At 53.8% G+C, this 13,706-nt stretch overlaps 1 protein-coding gene across 4 annotated transcripts in view; it reads left to right on the forward strand.

The window, feature by feature from the left end:
- The window catches only part of CRHR1 (corticotropin releasing hormone receptor 1), a 43,973-nt gene that overhangs the window by 23,962 nt on the left and 6,305 nt on the right, over positions 1-13,706 (forward strand). For 2 of the 4 annotated variants that reach the window (XM_006910158.2, XM_006910159.1), the window contains exons 3-4: positions 3,148-3,267; positions 7,631-7,716. In XM_006910158.2, the coding sequence (XP_006910220.1) occupies positions 3,148-3,267; positions 7,631-7,716 (206 nt within the window). Of the gene's footprint in view, positions 1-3,147; positions 3,268-7,630; positions 7,717-13,706 lie in introns of those variants that run through there. The other 2 variants (XM_006910160.1, XM_006910161.1) reach the window with 2 other exon arrangements.

Raw genomic sequence — 13,706 nt, forward strand, 5'->3', positions numbered from 1 at the left:
CCCTCTTTTCCCTCCCTGCATCTCCCTGCTCAGCCAGCTCCCTAAAACCACGCAGCCAAACCCCTTATTGAACTTTCTAGCTGGTATTTCCGAGTCTGAGCCCGGCCGCCGCTCCTGATTGGCCCTCGTAACTCTGACCTCGCCCTGTCTGACTCCCCCCCTCCCTCGGATCCTGCCCACTCAGCTCCAGGCCCCGCGCGGTTGCCCTGGCCTGTTATTCTGAAGGGAGGGAGAATTTCGTCTCCTGACCCTTTGCATTTGGTTTCTTGTATTCAGTTCTTGCAGCCTCTCTCTCCCTTTCTTCTCATTTCTCACACAGTCTTTCATTCTCTCCAGGATTTTCTGGGCTTTTAATGTAAAGGTCATGTCTGCGGCAGCATTCTGTCTCACCCCCTCCACGCAGCTGCGGGGTTGAGGTGGGGGAGGGAGGTAACGGGAGGGAGGGAGAGAGGCATGATGACATGGAGAAACCCAGGCTGCGGGGTCGGGTGAAACCAAATGCTGCGAGGGCCAGTTGCCCAGGCTGGGATGAGCCCTGGGCAGGCGTCAAAAGACTATCGTTTCAAAACTCACTTCTGCCTCTTAATGTCTATGTTTTTGGTTAAGCAGTTTAACTGCTTGGACCTCAGTTTCCTTATCTGTAAAACAGGAAGAGTTAGCAACCACGTTGGCTGGTGGTGTGAGACCTATAGTAGATGCTATGGAATCCTAATGCGAGCCACAGTCTCGGGGCAAAGAGCAGCCGCCCTGGCCACTCCAACCCCCAAACCCAGACCAGCTATGGGCTGCCGTAGAGCTCTGGGCATTGCCTGGTGCCTGGTTCTCCAGGCCAGGAGAGCCATCTGCTCAGCGGCAGGTCCCTGCCTTGGCTCTGGCCTAGTCCTGGCTGTGGCTGACGCCCAGTCCAGCCCTGTCCTCTGTTCATTGTGGAAGGGGCTCTGAGAAACTGTGCAAGGCTGGAAAGAAAGGGAGAAGGAAGAGAGGGAGAGCAGATGCTACACAGACTAAGAGGGTGTGAGGCAAGTTCTAGGTGCTGCCACACATGACATCACATTTAATCTTCCCAGAGTCTAGCTCAGAGCGTGTTGTGAATGAGTGAATCAATGAATGAACAGCCTACTGAAGAAGGTATAATAGTGTCATTAAATCAAATAGTATATGTAAAGCACCTGGCATGTGCCTGGCATGCAATCAGCCCTCAGTAAAAGCTGCTCCCTTCCCTACTTCCTCTTTGTCGCCTCTCCCTTTCTTGGCATGAAATGCGGTGTAATAGAAGGAACACTTGATTTAGAGTCAAAAACACTTTACTCATTGACTCATGACCTTGACCAAGTCGCTTAACTTCCCTGGGTCTCAGTTTTCTCATCTTTAAAAATGGAATAATGACATTGTAGGGTCGATGCAGATCACACAAAAGACATGAAGAGAGGCTTTGAAAAAGCAAAACAGTTTGTAATATTACTCCTCCCTCCCCATGGCCTCACGCCTCCGGCTTCTCCCCTCCTTCAGGCTCAGCACTATCAACACGACCCATGACAGATTAAAATCTCAACCTGCTTTCCTCACTCCTCTACCCCAACCATCCCTGTGATGCCGTTCACAGATGCTCTACTGTGGCATAGTGCTAGGGCTTGGCCCACCCCAGCCGCCTGGCCTGCCATCTACTTGTATCTATTAGGCTCCTGCCTAGATGTCTTTCTCTTTCGATTAAACCACTTGGCCTCAAGGCCTCTGCCCCTTGAACCCTGATCTGCACGGGCACCCTATGAATAGCTTTGATTAGAAAGAAAAAACAGCATTTGTGCAAGTGCTGCTCAGTACTGCCCCATATCCAGCAGAGAAAGGACATCACTCTAACCCGGCGCTGTCTTCTGCGAGACTGGGGACAGACTAAGTTGGGGAGGAGATGGCAGGCCGGCCTCAGCCAGGGCTTGGCAGCTGCTGATACCCAGCACTGAACAGGCTGCACCCGCATTGGTTCACGGCTTTTCCTGGCAGGAAAAGAAGGGGCAGCTTCAGGACGGTTGCCACAACTGTCCGCAGCCCAACCTTCACTCTTTGGAAAGCAAAAGCCCTCTAACCCTCCAGAGGAAGAGGAATTACTGTGGCTTCGACTCTGTCTTAACACACACACACACACACACACACACACACACACACACACACACTCTTCAAAAAGCTTTTTAATTAAGGGAAAATATTTGGAAGGGGACTTTGACATCCTCTTTCTAATTCAGCTGTTTATATCTTCTTTCGAGTCACAGGCCCCTTTGAGAATCTAATGAAAGCTATGGTCCTCTTCCCAGGTAAAATGCATGTATAGATCAATTTTTTCATTTAATTGTAGAGTCTCTATGAACCCTTAAAATTTTCAGTGATCTGAGATTAAGAATTTCTGATCAGATCCAACCATTTTATTTTATTATAAAGACACTAAGGCCCAGAGAAGGCAAGTGACTTGCCTATGGTCACACAGCAAATTAGAAGCACAGCTGCGTCTGAAGCCAGGGTCCTAGACTCCTGGTTCAGTGCCCTTTCTACTCCCGGCGATGGTGTCTCCCTCCCTTTTCTCCCTGTGGCCCCCTTCTCAGCCAGTCCTCTCCTAGGGCACAACATAGACCAGAGCACAATGCATGTTCAGTAAATGTGGTCATCAGGCCAGCTGCAAGGTAGGCCAGCTTCACTGAGCTGGTTCCTTCCTGCAGGGCCAGAGCAGATACGGTTTGGTTCCAGAGACATGAGGGGGCCTGGATCAGGAGTTGGCTGGGTCTGTTCCAAGTTGTGAAGTCTAAGATCTCCAGTCTGCACCAAGTGAGGTGCCGAGAGAAGGGTCCTTTGGCTACAGAGCAGGGAGCTGAAGCAGGTCCAGCCTTCCTCTAAATGCCGGGCAGGACCTCAGCTTTTAACACCACCTCCTGCTCTCTCTTTTCCTGTGCTCTGGAACCTCCTCTGGCTCCCTCGTGCCATAGCATCAAATTCAGATTCCTTACCCTGGTGTCTCCTTGGCATAGGACGAGCTCATCTTTGCACTGAGGTCATTTCTCCTGTTCTGTCCACAATCGGTGTGTGAGTGTGGGACAGTGGGGAGGTGGGTAGGACACGGGAGTGGGGATCTTGCTCTGCCTCACTGGCTGTCTCTGCCCCCAGGACTGCAATGCAATGCATCCGTGGACCTCATTGGTACCTGCTGGCCCCGGAGCCCTGCAGGGCAGCTTGTGGTTCGACCCTGCCCTGCCTATTTCTACGGTGTCCGCTACAACACCACAAGTAAGGGAGCATGTGGAGGGCAGACCATCTTCTGGGAGGTAGCACAGGATGGGGGAGAGCTTGAGACTTGTTGGAGGTAGAGGAAATAATAATAATAATGACAATACCGATACCTTTTGCGGGTACAGCCTCCATTTACCAAAGGCCAGCTCTGCTCTGCAGGGCACTCTGCTCATCGGGCTGATTCTCACAATATCCCTGGAAGACACTATATATAACTCTATGATGCTAATTATATAACTAAGGCCTCTGAGGCTCAGAGGTTAGGGAACTTGCCCAAGGTCACCAGCTGGTAAGAGGTGAAGCTAGACTTGCATTCAGGTCTGTCTGACACTTTCTTCTGCAGTAAACAGACTGGGTTAGTCGGCTTCAGCCTCCAACATCTCCATGAAGTAGGGCAGGACTTGTCAGAATAGCCCCAACTTTGGGATGAGAACCCTGAGTTCAGAGATCTTATGAAGCCTGCCCAGGGCCCTCCAGCCAGGAGGTAGGGGACTCAGTTCTGGATCCACAGCCAGGGGGCTTGGCCTTGCATTCAGACTCACAGGTGAGGAGGGGGTGGGGAAGGACAGACCTAGGTCTGTTCAGATACTTGATCCTCATATAAACACCTCGCTCCCCTGAGGCCCTGAGCCTCTACCTCCAGGCTTTGCAGCTCCTTGCTATGCCACCTGTCACCCTCAGAATTAATTTGCTCTCCCCTGTCAATGACTCACAGCCTCTGCTTATCAAGAGAGCAGTAGCTGTAGGCCGGTGCCATGACCTGTGCAGGGGGGGGTAGGGGCCCCAGGTGGGCCCTCAGGGTCTGGTGGGCCTGAGCTCAGAGCCCCAAGAGGGTACAGAGGGTGACCACAGATACCATATGTTTTACTCCAAGACACGCTGTGTGACCTTTAGCACAAGTTTCTCCTCTTATATCCCTCTGGCCCCTGTCTGAGGAGGGAGAAGGCTGGACGGTATGGCTTCTAAGACTTTGTCCACATCAAAACTCCCAAGTTTCTCCTGCCCCTCTCTCCTTTACCAGCTGGACTAATGGGGGTTAGGGTTAGAGGCTGCAGCCAAGCGGGGAGGGCCCTGGGTGGCGTTGGGTCGGAGTTCGAACAGCCAAACCATGCGGCTTCACACATCTGCAACCACAGCCCAGAATCCACAGAAGGAGAAAGATAGGAGGGGTGTGGGGAGGCTATTCCAGCAAGAGGAAGGGCAGAGGGACCTAAGAGGAAAGCATGGGGTGCACAGCGGGCCAGCCTCCAACTTAGGGCCCATTTTACAATTAGGAAATGGAGGCAGGGGGTTGATAATGGCCCAAGGTCACAAAGCTTAGAGGCGGAGCCAAACTGGGAATCAGAGGCCTCCTGCGGCACCACTCACAGTGCTGTGTGCCGGCAGGAAGGAGGCAGCCCTGGGGCTGGTGCATGACTGGGGGTTCCAGGAGGCGGCCCCTCTGCCCCTCAGGCACCAGGTCCCTCAATTCCACCTCCAAAGTGATTCGCATGTTTAACCCTACCTGCCCTCCATCCCCAGTGCCACTGTCCCTGTCCAAGGTACCCAATGCCTAGCCCTTGTTTCACATCTGACCTTGTCACACCCTTGCTTGGAGTCACCCTTCACAGCTCCCCATTGCCTCCACGGTCAAGTCCACACTCCTGAGTGGGGCCAGCCAGGCTTTCTGTGGCTACAGCCCCACCCACCTTTCCAGCCAGCCCTGGCCACCCACAATGAGCCCCCTCTACTCTCATCCCCGAGAGTGACTTGACATTCCCCAAAGTAAATGTTTTCAGACCTCAGTGTCTGGGCGTGTGCTACTCAATGTGCCATCCCTGCTGTTAGTGGAAGCCAGGCTCCGCTCCGTATCTGGCTGAGGAACCCTCGGCCCTCTCTGGGCCTCGGCTGCTCCACCTGCGGGATTGGTAGGAGGTATCCGTGGGGTGCTCTCCTGGCTCCCTCGCTCTTTCCTCTGTAATCCCAGGAGAGGAGCTGGGGGCGATGGTCCCTAGATGTGGGGGCAGGGATGACAGAACCCCATTCCAGTTTTCCAGTGCCAGAATGGTGAGGGGCATGCTCATGCAATCAGTAGCAAGCGAAAACCTGGAGTTGTACCTAATCATTAAAAACTAATTAATTCATTTCCTGATGAGCTGCTGCCAGGACTTCCTCTTAATGCCCTCCCTCGGGCTGTTTCTGATCTTCAAAGGAATGGGAAACATTTCCAAAAATATCCATTTTCCCGTGATTCTCCAGGACTGCTTAGCTCAGCAATCAAAGACAAGGAGGTCGTGTCCTCCTTGGCAATGACTCGTCAGGCCCCACCCCCACCCCTGTCTTCTTTCCTCCCCACCAAAACCTGTCACCTCTGGATGACCTGTTCCAGGGACTCCAGGATCCCGCCCCACATGTGGGGTGTGAAAGCGGGGCTTGAGCCAAGGGGGTGCCTCCCGTTATCTCCACCAGTACTCCCTTCAATAGGGACAAGTGACACTTTCTGAATCTTATGTAAGGTTATATAAACACAGCTCCAAGACAATAATAATAAAAATAAGAGCTCACACCACACACCAGGTAGAGCTCCAAGCACTCTGCACATGTTAACTGAAAACGATCACTCAACCATTAGGTAGGAGTTGTTAAGATCATTCCCGTCTTACAGATAAGGAAGCTGACAGGTTGTGGGACTTGCCCAAGGTCACAAGGGTAGTAAGGGGTGGTGCCAGGACTTGAACCCAGGCGCCTGGGTCATAAGTCATGCTCTTAACACTGCTTTCGTCTCCTCTCATAGGCAAGAACCCCTCCCCTGCACCACCGCCACCCTCACCTCCCATCCTTGTGCCCCTCCACCCAGATCACTGCCCCACAATCTCTTTCTTTGCAGACATTCTGGAGCAGCCTCTGATCCCAGGCACTTCCAGTCCATGGTGGAGACACTGGGTCCCCTTGTGTCTTACCTCCCTACAAAACTCCCCGAAAATTCTGTCACTAAGTCCTCAACCCTCTGGTAGCTTATCCCTCACTTAGCAATTAGAAGAGAATCAGCAGCATCTTTACCAACTCCGCCGAGATCAGGTCCACTGGCAGGGAAGCTGAGCAGAGCTTTAAAAATTCATTTAGCCTCGTTTCTCCAATGGCATGCTGCACTATGAGCAGGCTCTCGGCAGAGGGTCCGGGGAGCTGGGTTAGACAGGAGCCTCAGCCTTGCAGCCCTGGAGGCCAAGCTGTGGTTTCCTATCTCGGGGACATAGCAGCATCTCCCCCCAGTGCCCAACCCCATCATCTCCCTGTTGTCCTGATGTTTCAGTGGAGAGGTGGCTCCCAGCCTGGATGGCCTTTTGGGGATCAGCCGTTCCTCATACACATGAGGACAGAAGCTCAAGAAGCTGGCTGGCCCAAGTCACTCAGACAGCAAAACAGCACTGAGCCAGTCCTGGGGCCCTGCCTGTCTCCCATGCAATGCCAGACTCAGGGACTAGGGCTCAGGCAGCTTCCCAGCCTTCCTCCTGCCCGCTGTGACGTGAGGGTCAGCAGGAGCCATGGAGAGGCTACAGCAGGAAAGAGGCTCCAGTGGACAAGGCTAAGGACTCAATTCGTTTCTGGCCAGCGCTGCCTGGAGTCAGGGCCAGAATTAACTCAAGGAAACTTTCTCTGTGACATCCCCAGCATACTCTGCCACCTGTCATTTTCTGTCCCAAGTGACCTCCACCATGGATGTTCTTCCCACATGACCTTCCAACATAAGGTCCACTGTGGGGAAATGCCTTCACGGGGACCTCCCCCAACACTGGCCTTGTGAGCCCCACCCCACATGAAACATGGCCATGTGAGGATCCCCTCCATGGGAAACTCACCACGGATAGTCATCATATGAAACCTTGTCATTTCATTGTGCTACGTGAGCTGTCACCACATACCCTTCCAAAATATCATTCCCAGCCTTGTGAGAATTTACTCATCAGATCTCACCAATCTTTTTTGCTGCCACGTGGACCCCAAACTGGAAGATTTCTCAGAAGCACACCCACCACATAGTCTGCCATCACATAAGGGCTTGCAAGGAAACGGCCCAGTGAGCTGGTCAAGCCTGCCCATGGGACAGTCTGTGGGCATGATCATGCCAGTTTGAGTGGGCAGAACTGTGGCCCCATGGGCAGGTGTTTGGAGTCACCACTGTACCCCTATTGGAGGCCAGTGGACAGAAAGAGGCAGGAAGATGGGAGTAGTATGGAAGCCCCTCTCCCTAGCTTCCCCCAGCAATCGGGCGCTTGTGCTGGCCCAGATGGATGGATGGATGGACAGAGGAAAGAACAGACAGGTGCCTAGGTTGCTATTTGGGACAGGAACCACAGGTCACTCTGACTCTCCTTTTTTCCAGACAACGGCTACCGGGAATGTCTGACCAATGGCAGCTGGGCCGCCCGTGTGAACTACTCGGAGTGCCAAGAGATCCTCAGTGAGGAGGTGAGGCTGGCCACAAGGCTGCCCGGTTGAGGGGTGGGTCAGGTCCCCAGCCTGGGTTTGTGCCTGCTACATGGCCAGTGGCCAGTCTGGGTCAAGGACCCAGAGGCTGATGTTGAGGCAGGCCCGGGGAGATGGAGCTGATACGATGAGCTGGGTCCTCCTTCCTTCCTTCCTTCCTTCCTTCCTTCCTTCTTCCTTCTTCCTTCTTCCTTCTTCCTTCTTCCTTCTTCCTTCTTCCTTCTTCCTTCTTCCTTCTTCCTTCTTCCTTCTTCCTTCTTCCTTCCTTCCTTCCTTCCTTCCTTCCTTCCCTCCTTCCCTCCTTCCCTCCTTCCCTCCCTCCTTCCTTCCTTCCTTCCTTCCAGATCCAGCCAGGGGACCATATCAGAATCAGGGATGAGGGTGAGGGAAGCCGTGCAGTTCAGAAAAGCCCTTGGAGAGCCTTTTAAATATTTCAATGTTTTTGAGAAGATATTGCTTACACATAATACAGAATTCAAAGGTACAGATGGGAATACAGAGAAAGCCTCCCTCCCACCCCATCCCAGCTGCCGAATTCCCTCCCCAGAGACGGCCATTTTGCCACTTTCTTAAGTGTTCTTCCAGAGCTGTTCTCTGCATATGCAAGTCATTACGTACACACATCCTTTTCTGTTTTTGCCCAAACGTTGCATATTTTACACTCTGTTCAACACCTTGTCTTTTTCACATAATTATCCATCTTGGCTATTGTTCCGTATCAGTACATAAAGAACAGCTTCATTTTTTTTACATTTACATAATATCCTGTCGTGCTGATGCACCATAATTTATTTACCCAGTCTTTATTCTCTCTTTGGTGATTACCAGCAGTGCCACAATGAATAATCCTTGAAGGGTGACATTTGACAGATGCACGGGTATAGCTATCTTTCTGGTGCTGCTTCTCTGTCCCCCTTGTCCTCTCCCCTGTACCCCTTCAATGGGTGCTGAGGAAGGTTGGGGTCATGGAGCTGGAAGAACCGGTGAGCAGAAAGCCAAGGGCAGACAGGAGGATGTCCAAGCTGTCTGAGGGCCCCAGGCTTCTGGGGCGTGGAAGAGAGAGGGGCTGGTCTAGGCAGTTTGGGGAATTCCAGTGCCTAAAAGATCTAAATTGGAAGGGACCATGTACTTGTTCAAATACATGTCCCAGGGCTGCACCCAACAACCAGTGAATTAAACTCTCCAGGGAGGACCTGGGAACCTGCCCCCTGCCGGAGGCGGGTGCGGGGAGAACTTCCGATGGGGAAAAAGTGAGAAACTCTGATCTAGTACAACCCACCTCACCACAGGAAGACTGAGGCCCAGAAAGTGGGCGGGACTCACTCACGGTTACACGGCCAGAGTGAGTCAGAGCCAGGAACCTGAGGCTTTGAGTCCCCGCTCTCCTTTGCCCATTGCCAAGTACTTGGTGTGAAGTAAGGTTGTTGGTGGGAGGACAACTTTCCGCACCTAGCGGCCCACCCAGCCCTCAGTGCTTTGGGTAGCCCCTCCCCCAGGCTGCCTGGCCTCTCACATCACTGAGCCATTGGGGCTCTGCTGTCCTCTCCCAGAAGCTGCAAAGATAGGGCGAAGCTTAGCCTAAAAGAATGATCGCTCTTCAATGGTGCTGCTTTGGCAGGGTGAGTTACTTGGGAGGCAGGGCAGGAGGCTTCCTGGCATCTCAGATCACAGGCCAGGCCATGTCCACCCCGGGCTGCGGTGGGTGAGTGTGCCTCCCCAGTGACCTGACCTAAGCAAAGATAGCCCCCAGCTTGCTAAGCCCTCACACATGAGCCAATGTGGGGAGTCTTGGGGTTGGGGAAGAGGGTACCCTCTGGATTAAAGGAGGGAGGAAGGGTTCCAGATCAGAAAACATAGTTGGGCCCGAAAAGATGGACTTGGGTGGGGGTGGAGTGGGCCAGCAGAGCAATCCGCGGAGTGGGGACTCCTTACCCGGTGCACAGGAGAGCAGTGGGAAGACCGGCAATGGGACTCGTGCTCAGGAAGGCAGGTCCGTGCTGTCGGAGACTCTTAAGACCATGGGTGACACCCAGAAAGGAGTAGTAGGGACAGCACGGCTAAGGCAAGAAGTCTGCAGCCCCCCATCGCACCCACATTGTGCTCTGACCATCCGGCTGGGTCTGCGGAGCCAGAGACGGACGACGTGTCTCCAACTGGATGTATCCGCAGCTGGAAGTCAGGTCGCCAGTGTCCTACCTTAGGACAGAAAACTGCCCCCGACCCCAGAGAAGCAAATGTCTGTCCCCTTCTTGGACATCAGCAAAGCTGGGGCTACCAGCTGCTCCCAGACCCCCTCCCTGCGCCGGAGCCTCCGGAATGTCAGGGGAAGCTCATGGTTCACCCAGATCTCTCCTGCTCTAATTTAAGTACCTTCCATCTAGTTGGCTGATAGGGGACACTCAGCAGCCCCTCTCCCCACCCTCCAACACCCTTAAAAGATTCAAGGGCAGAGGCTGGCTGCTCTCAGCCTTCCCTTCTGCCTACCCCACAGGTCCTACCCTATCTGCCAGAGCAGGGGCTTCTCCCTCTCTCCACTAGTGAGTTAGGGTGAGACGGGAGCATCGGCTTCTCATCAGTCCTCTCTTTACCAGTATAGTGGGAACTGCATGGGCTTTGGAGGCAGATGGCTTGGGGTTTGGATTCTGGTTCCAACACATGTGCCATGTGACTCTGGACAGATAACTTAGCCTCACTAAGTCCCAGCTTCCTGATCTGTCTGCAAAAGGGCCCAGAGTAATACAGTCCGTACCTCCTGGTAGAGAGAGGGTGGTATCTGCCTATGTCTTGGCCTGTGGAGGGCGCTCTTTCATCTGCCACCCCTCTGCCTGTCACCTCACCTGAGGTCAAGGGAGGTTGCAGTGTATGCCTAGAAGGTGGGAGGGTCATTGATGAGGAGATCACAGGTAACATGGGTACCCCTTCCTCTGGTTACCGACTAGTTGGGGGCTGCCACCCACACAGCGTAGTTCACACCACAGCGCAGTTTACACCCCTACCTGGCTTTGCCACTCACCTCTTTCCCAGGCAGCTTCTGCCAGCCCCGTTGCCTAGCACTTTGGGTAGTCAGTTAATTTAATTAGTGAAAACGCCACCCCCTCTGCCAGCCCTCTAGCCTTTCCAGGCCCCTCCCCACTCATAGGACTCCCCATTTCCTCCCGGAGCTACCATGAAGCGGAAGAGGAGAGTCTCTCATGAACCGAGCAAGTGGTTTGTTTCTCAGCTCTGGGCCCTGGCCGAGCCCTAATTAAGCACCAGTGCCTGGGGCAGCACAGATAATAGACTGGTAGAATGGCTGCCTGGGAAATGGGACTTGAGAGGGTGCCCAGAGGCCAGGCTGGGCAGGACACCTGCCCACAGCCATCACCACCAGAAGACCAGCCCCCAGTTGGGGAGCTTGGCTCTTGCATGGCCCAGCCCTCTGGCATGGCACTGATGCTCCAGGACCACCCTGCACTGGCCCCCAACCCCCATATCAGCACCCCCCCACACACACACACACACTGTTTCCCTCCACTGCAGTGACGCCCCCACTGCCCCAGACTCTTCCCCACCTCTCAGGACACTTGCACACAGTCTGCTCCCCTCCCCCACATTCTGCTGAGCATCAAGAGCCAGGGACTCCGGGGGCATAGGATTATGGCACCGGGTTCACTGTTCGCATTCGGATTGGCTGGATCAGAGCCTTCTGAAAAGCTTCGGGCTCATCTGGACTTCTAGCTCAAATGAAGATTCCTGACTCAAAGGGCCCAGGGCGGGGCTTAAGATTCTGCGTTTCTTAAGATTTCTGCAATCTCCTAGGCGATGCCAACGTTGCTTGTAGGAGCTGGGGGCAGGGTGAGGGGGAAGCTCGGGAAACCCAGGTGGAAAGGAAGAGCCTCAGAGGGGATGTCCAAGGCTGGGGGACTTGGCAGGGACAGTGGGGACCAGGCAGGGAGAACTCATTGCGCCATCCCGAAAAGACATCAGGACAGAAAGTCTGACAGTCCTGCCATTTGGGACAAGGTGAGTCTTGCAGAGAATCTGGTTATAATTGGTTGGTCACTACTTACCGGATTTTGGTCATTAAGGGTACATTGGAGTGGCCTCTGCCCAGTGCCACACTGTGCTACCTTCCTCAGGGTACCTGCCAGTCTTAGGTCTCCAAACTAGATGGACAGAGTGCTGGTCAGGTCCCCAGGGATTGACTGTGTCCATTCAGGCACCCCAGCTCCTTCCGTAGCTAATGGTGGCTTTCACTCAGGAGATCACTGACCCTCTCTCGGGGTGTCATGAAGGTCTCTTGGAGTGCCACTGGGTGTCCCTTAGGGTGGTGCTGTTCTCTCTGGGTGTCATCGACCATCTCTCAGGATGTTGCTCACCATCTCAAAGTCTCTGGTCATCTCTTGAATGTGGTTGGCTGTCTTTCCTGGTGATACTGGTCATCTCTTGGGCTGACGCTGCTGTCTGTGCAGCAGCCTTCTAGGTCTCTGCACTGGAACCACCCCCACCCCCCACCCCAGCTGGCATGCTCTTTCTCAGATTGCATAAGGCTAATGTGGCAGCTGAGAGACAGGGCTGGGTCCCAGCCTGAGGGGTCACCCAGAGGCAGCCCCCCAGATGATCTGGTCCAATTTTCCCCTTTCAGCCTCGGTGGAGAAAACCCCTTATGAGCTTTCATCCTCCCTACAGAAGCTCAGGACGGAGAGAATGCCTCTGTTTTCAGTCCCTGCTTGTCCCCCAAGAAATGCACCATGGGGACAGGGAAAGAAGGGTTTTTATGACCAAGCAGAAATGGATTCCGCCTGCTGGCTGGGTGTTTTGGGCTGATTATGCAGCCTCTTCAGCTGGAAAGACAGGGAGAGAAGGAAAGTCTCAGAAGGCATTTGTGAGAAAGAAAAGCAGTGACATCTGTAAAGCACCTGGCGTAGTGCCCAGCATACAGTAGGTGTTTAATAAATGACTCATCCCACTGCAAACGAAGCCACCTAGACACAGCCTGCTGTGGGGGCCAGGGCAGGGGCAGCTGATGGCTGGCGCTGGTGAAGGGGCTCCCTGCACACTGGCTCACCTGGTCCACCTGTGACCAAAACTGGGGCATCGCACCATTCCTGGGCTCCCAGACGTTGTTATTACCTGGAGCCTTCGCAGCGTGGATTTGTGGAAAATTTAATAACAAGCCACCCACCTAGACACAGCCTGCTGTGGGGGCCAGGGCAGGGGCAGCTGATGGCTGGCGCTGGTGAAGGGGCTCCCTGCACACTGGCTCACCTGGTCCACCTGTGACCAAAACTGGGGCATCGCACCATTCCTGGGCTCCCAGACGTTGTTATTACCTGGAGCCTTCGCAGCGTGGATTTGTGGAAAATTTAATAAAAGGTAATTAAGTACCAGCTCCAGACAGGCTGGATGTATGCATGGAGTCTCCAGATTTGGCACCTGTGGCCAAGGGCTCAAAGACCCTCCCAATCTGTGTGCCCTTCCTTCCTCTCTCTCTCTCTCTCTCTCTCAATCTCTCTCTCTCTCCTCCTCCATCACACCTCACTGAGTCTCAACCCCATCAAGCCTGACTGCTAATGTGATTTCCTGTCATGTTCTTGAAAGCCTCTGCCAAGAAAACCAGCCCCTAGAGCAGATCTTCCTGGGCCTCTGGACCTCAGAGGTTCTGCAGTGAGGACACCCCTTCAGAAGCGGTGTGGCGGGGGCTGAGGAGAGCCCGGGGGAGAGCTTGGCTCGGGTGCCTGCTAGATATCCTACTGCAGAGGCACGTCCCGTGGGTGGGCGAGTTTGGGTCTCAGGACCCTCATCGGGAAGGTGGGTAGGGCTAGACTTGACCCCTTTGGACCATCAGCCTATGAAATGTAATAACGTTAAGTAATAACGTTGGGGACTTTGCTATAAGTCCTGGGACAGGATCACTTCAAGCGGACCCCATGGGCCAGGCATAGGACCTGTGAAGTGAGTTATAAAGTCTGAGAGGTTTATTATTATTATTA

Source organism: Pteropus alecto, unplaced genomic scaffold, assembly GCF_000325575.1.
Source record: "Pteropus alecto unplaced genomic scaffold, ASM32557v1 scaffold313, whole genome shotgun sequence".
Classification (NCBI taxonomy): domain Eukaryota; kingdom Metazoa; phylum Chordata; class Mammalia; order Chiroptera; family Pteropodidae; genus Pteropus; species Pteropus alecto.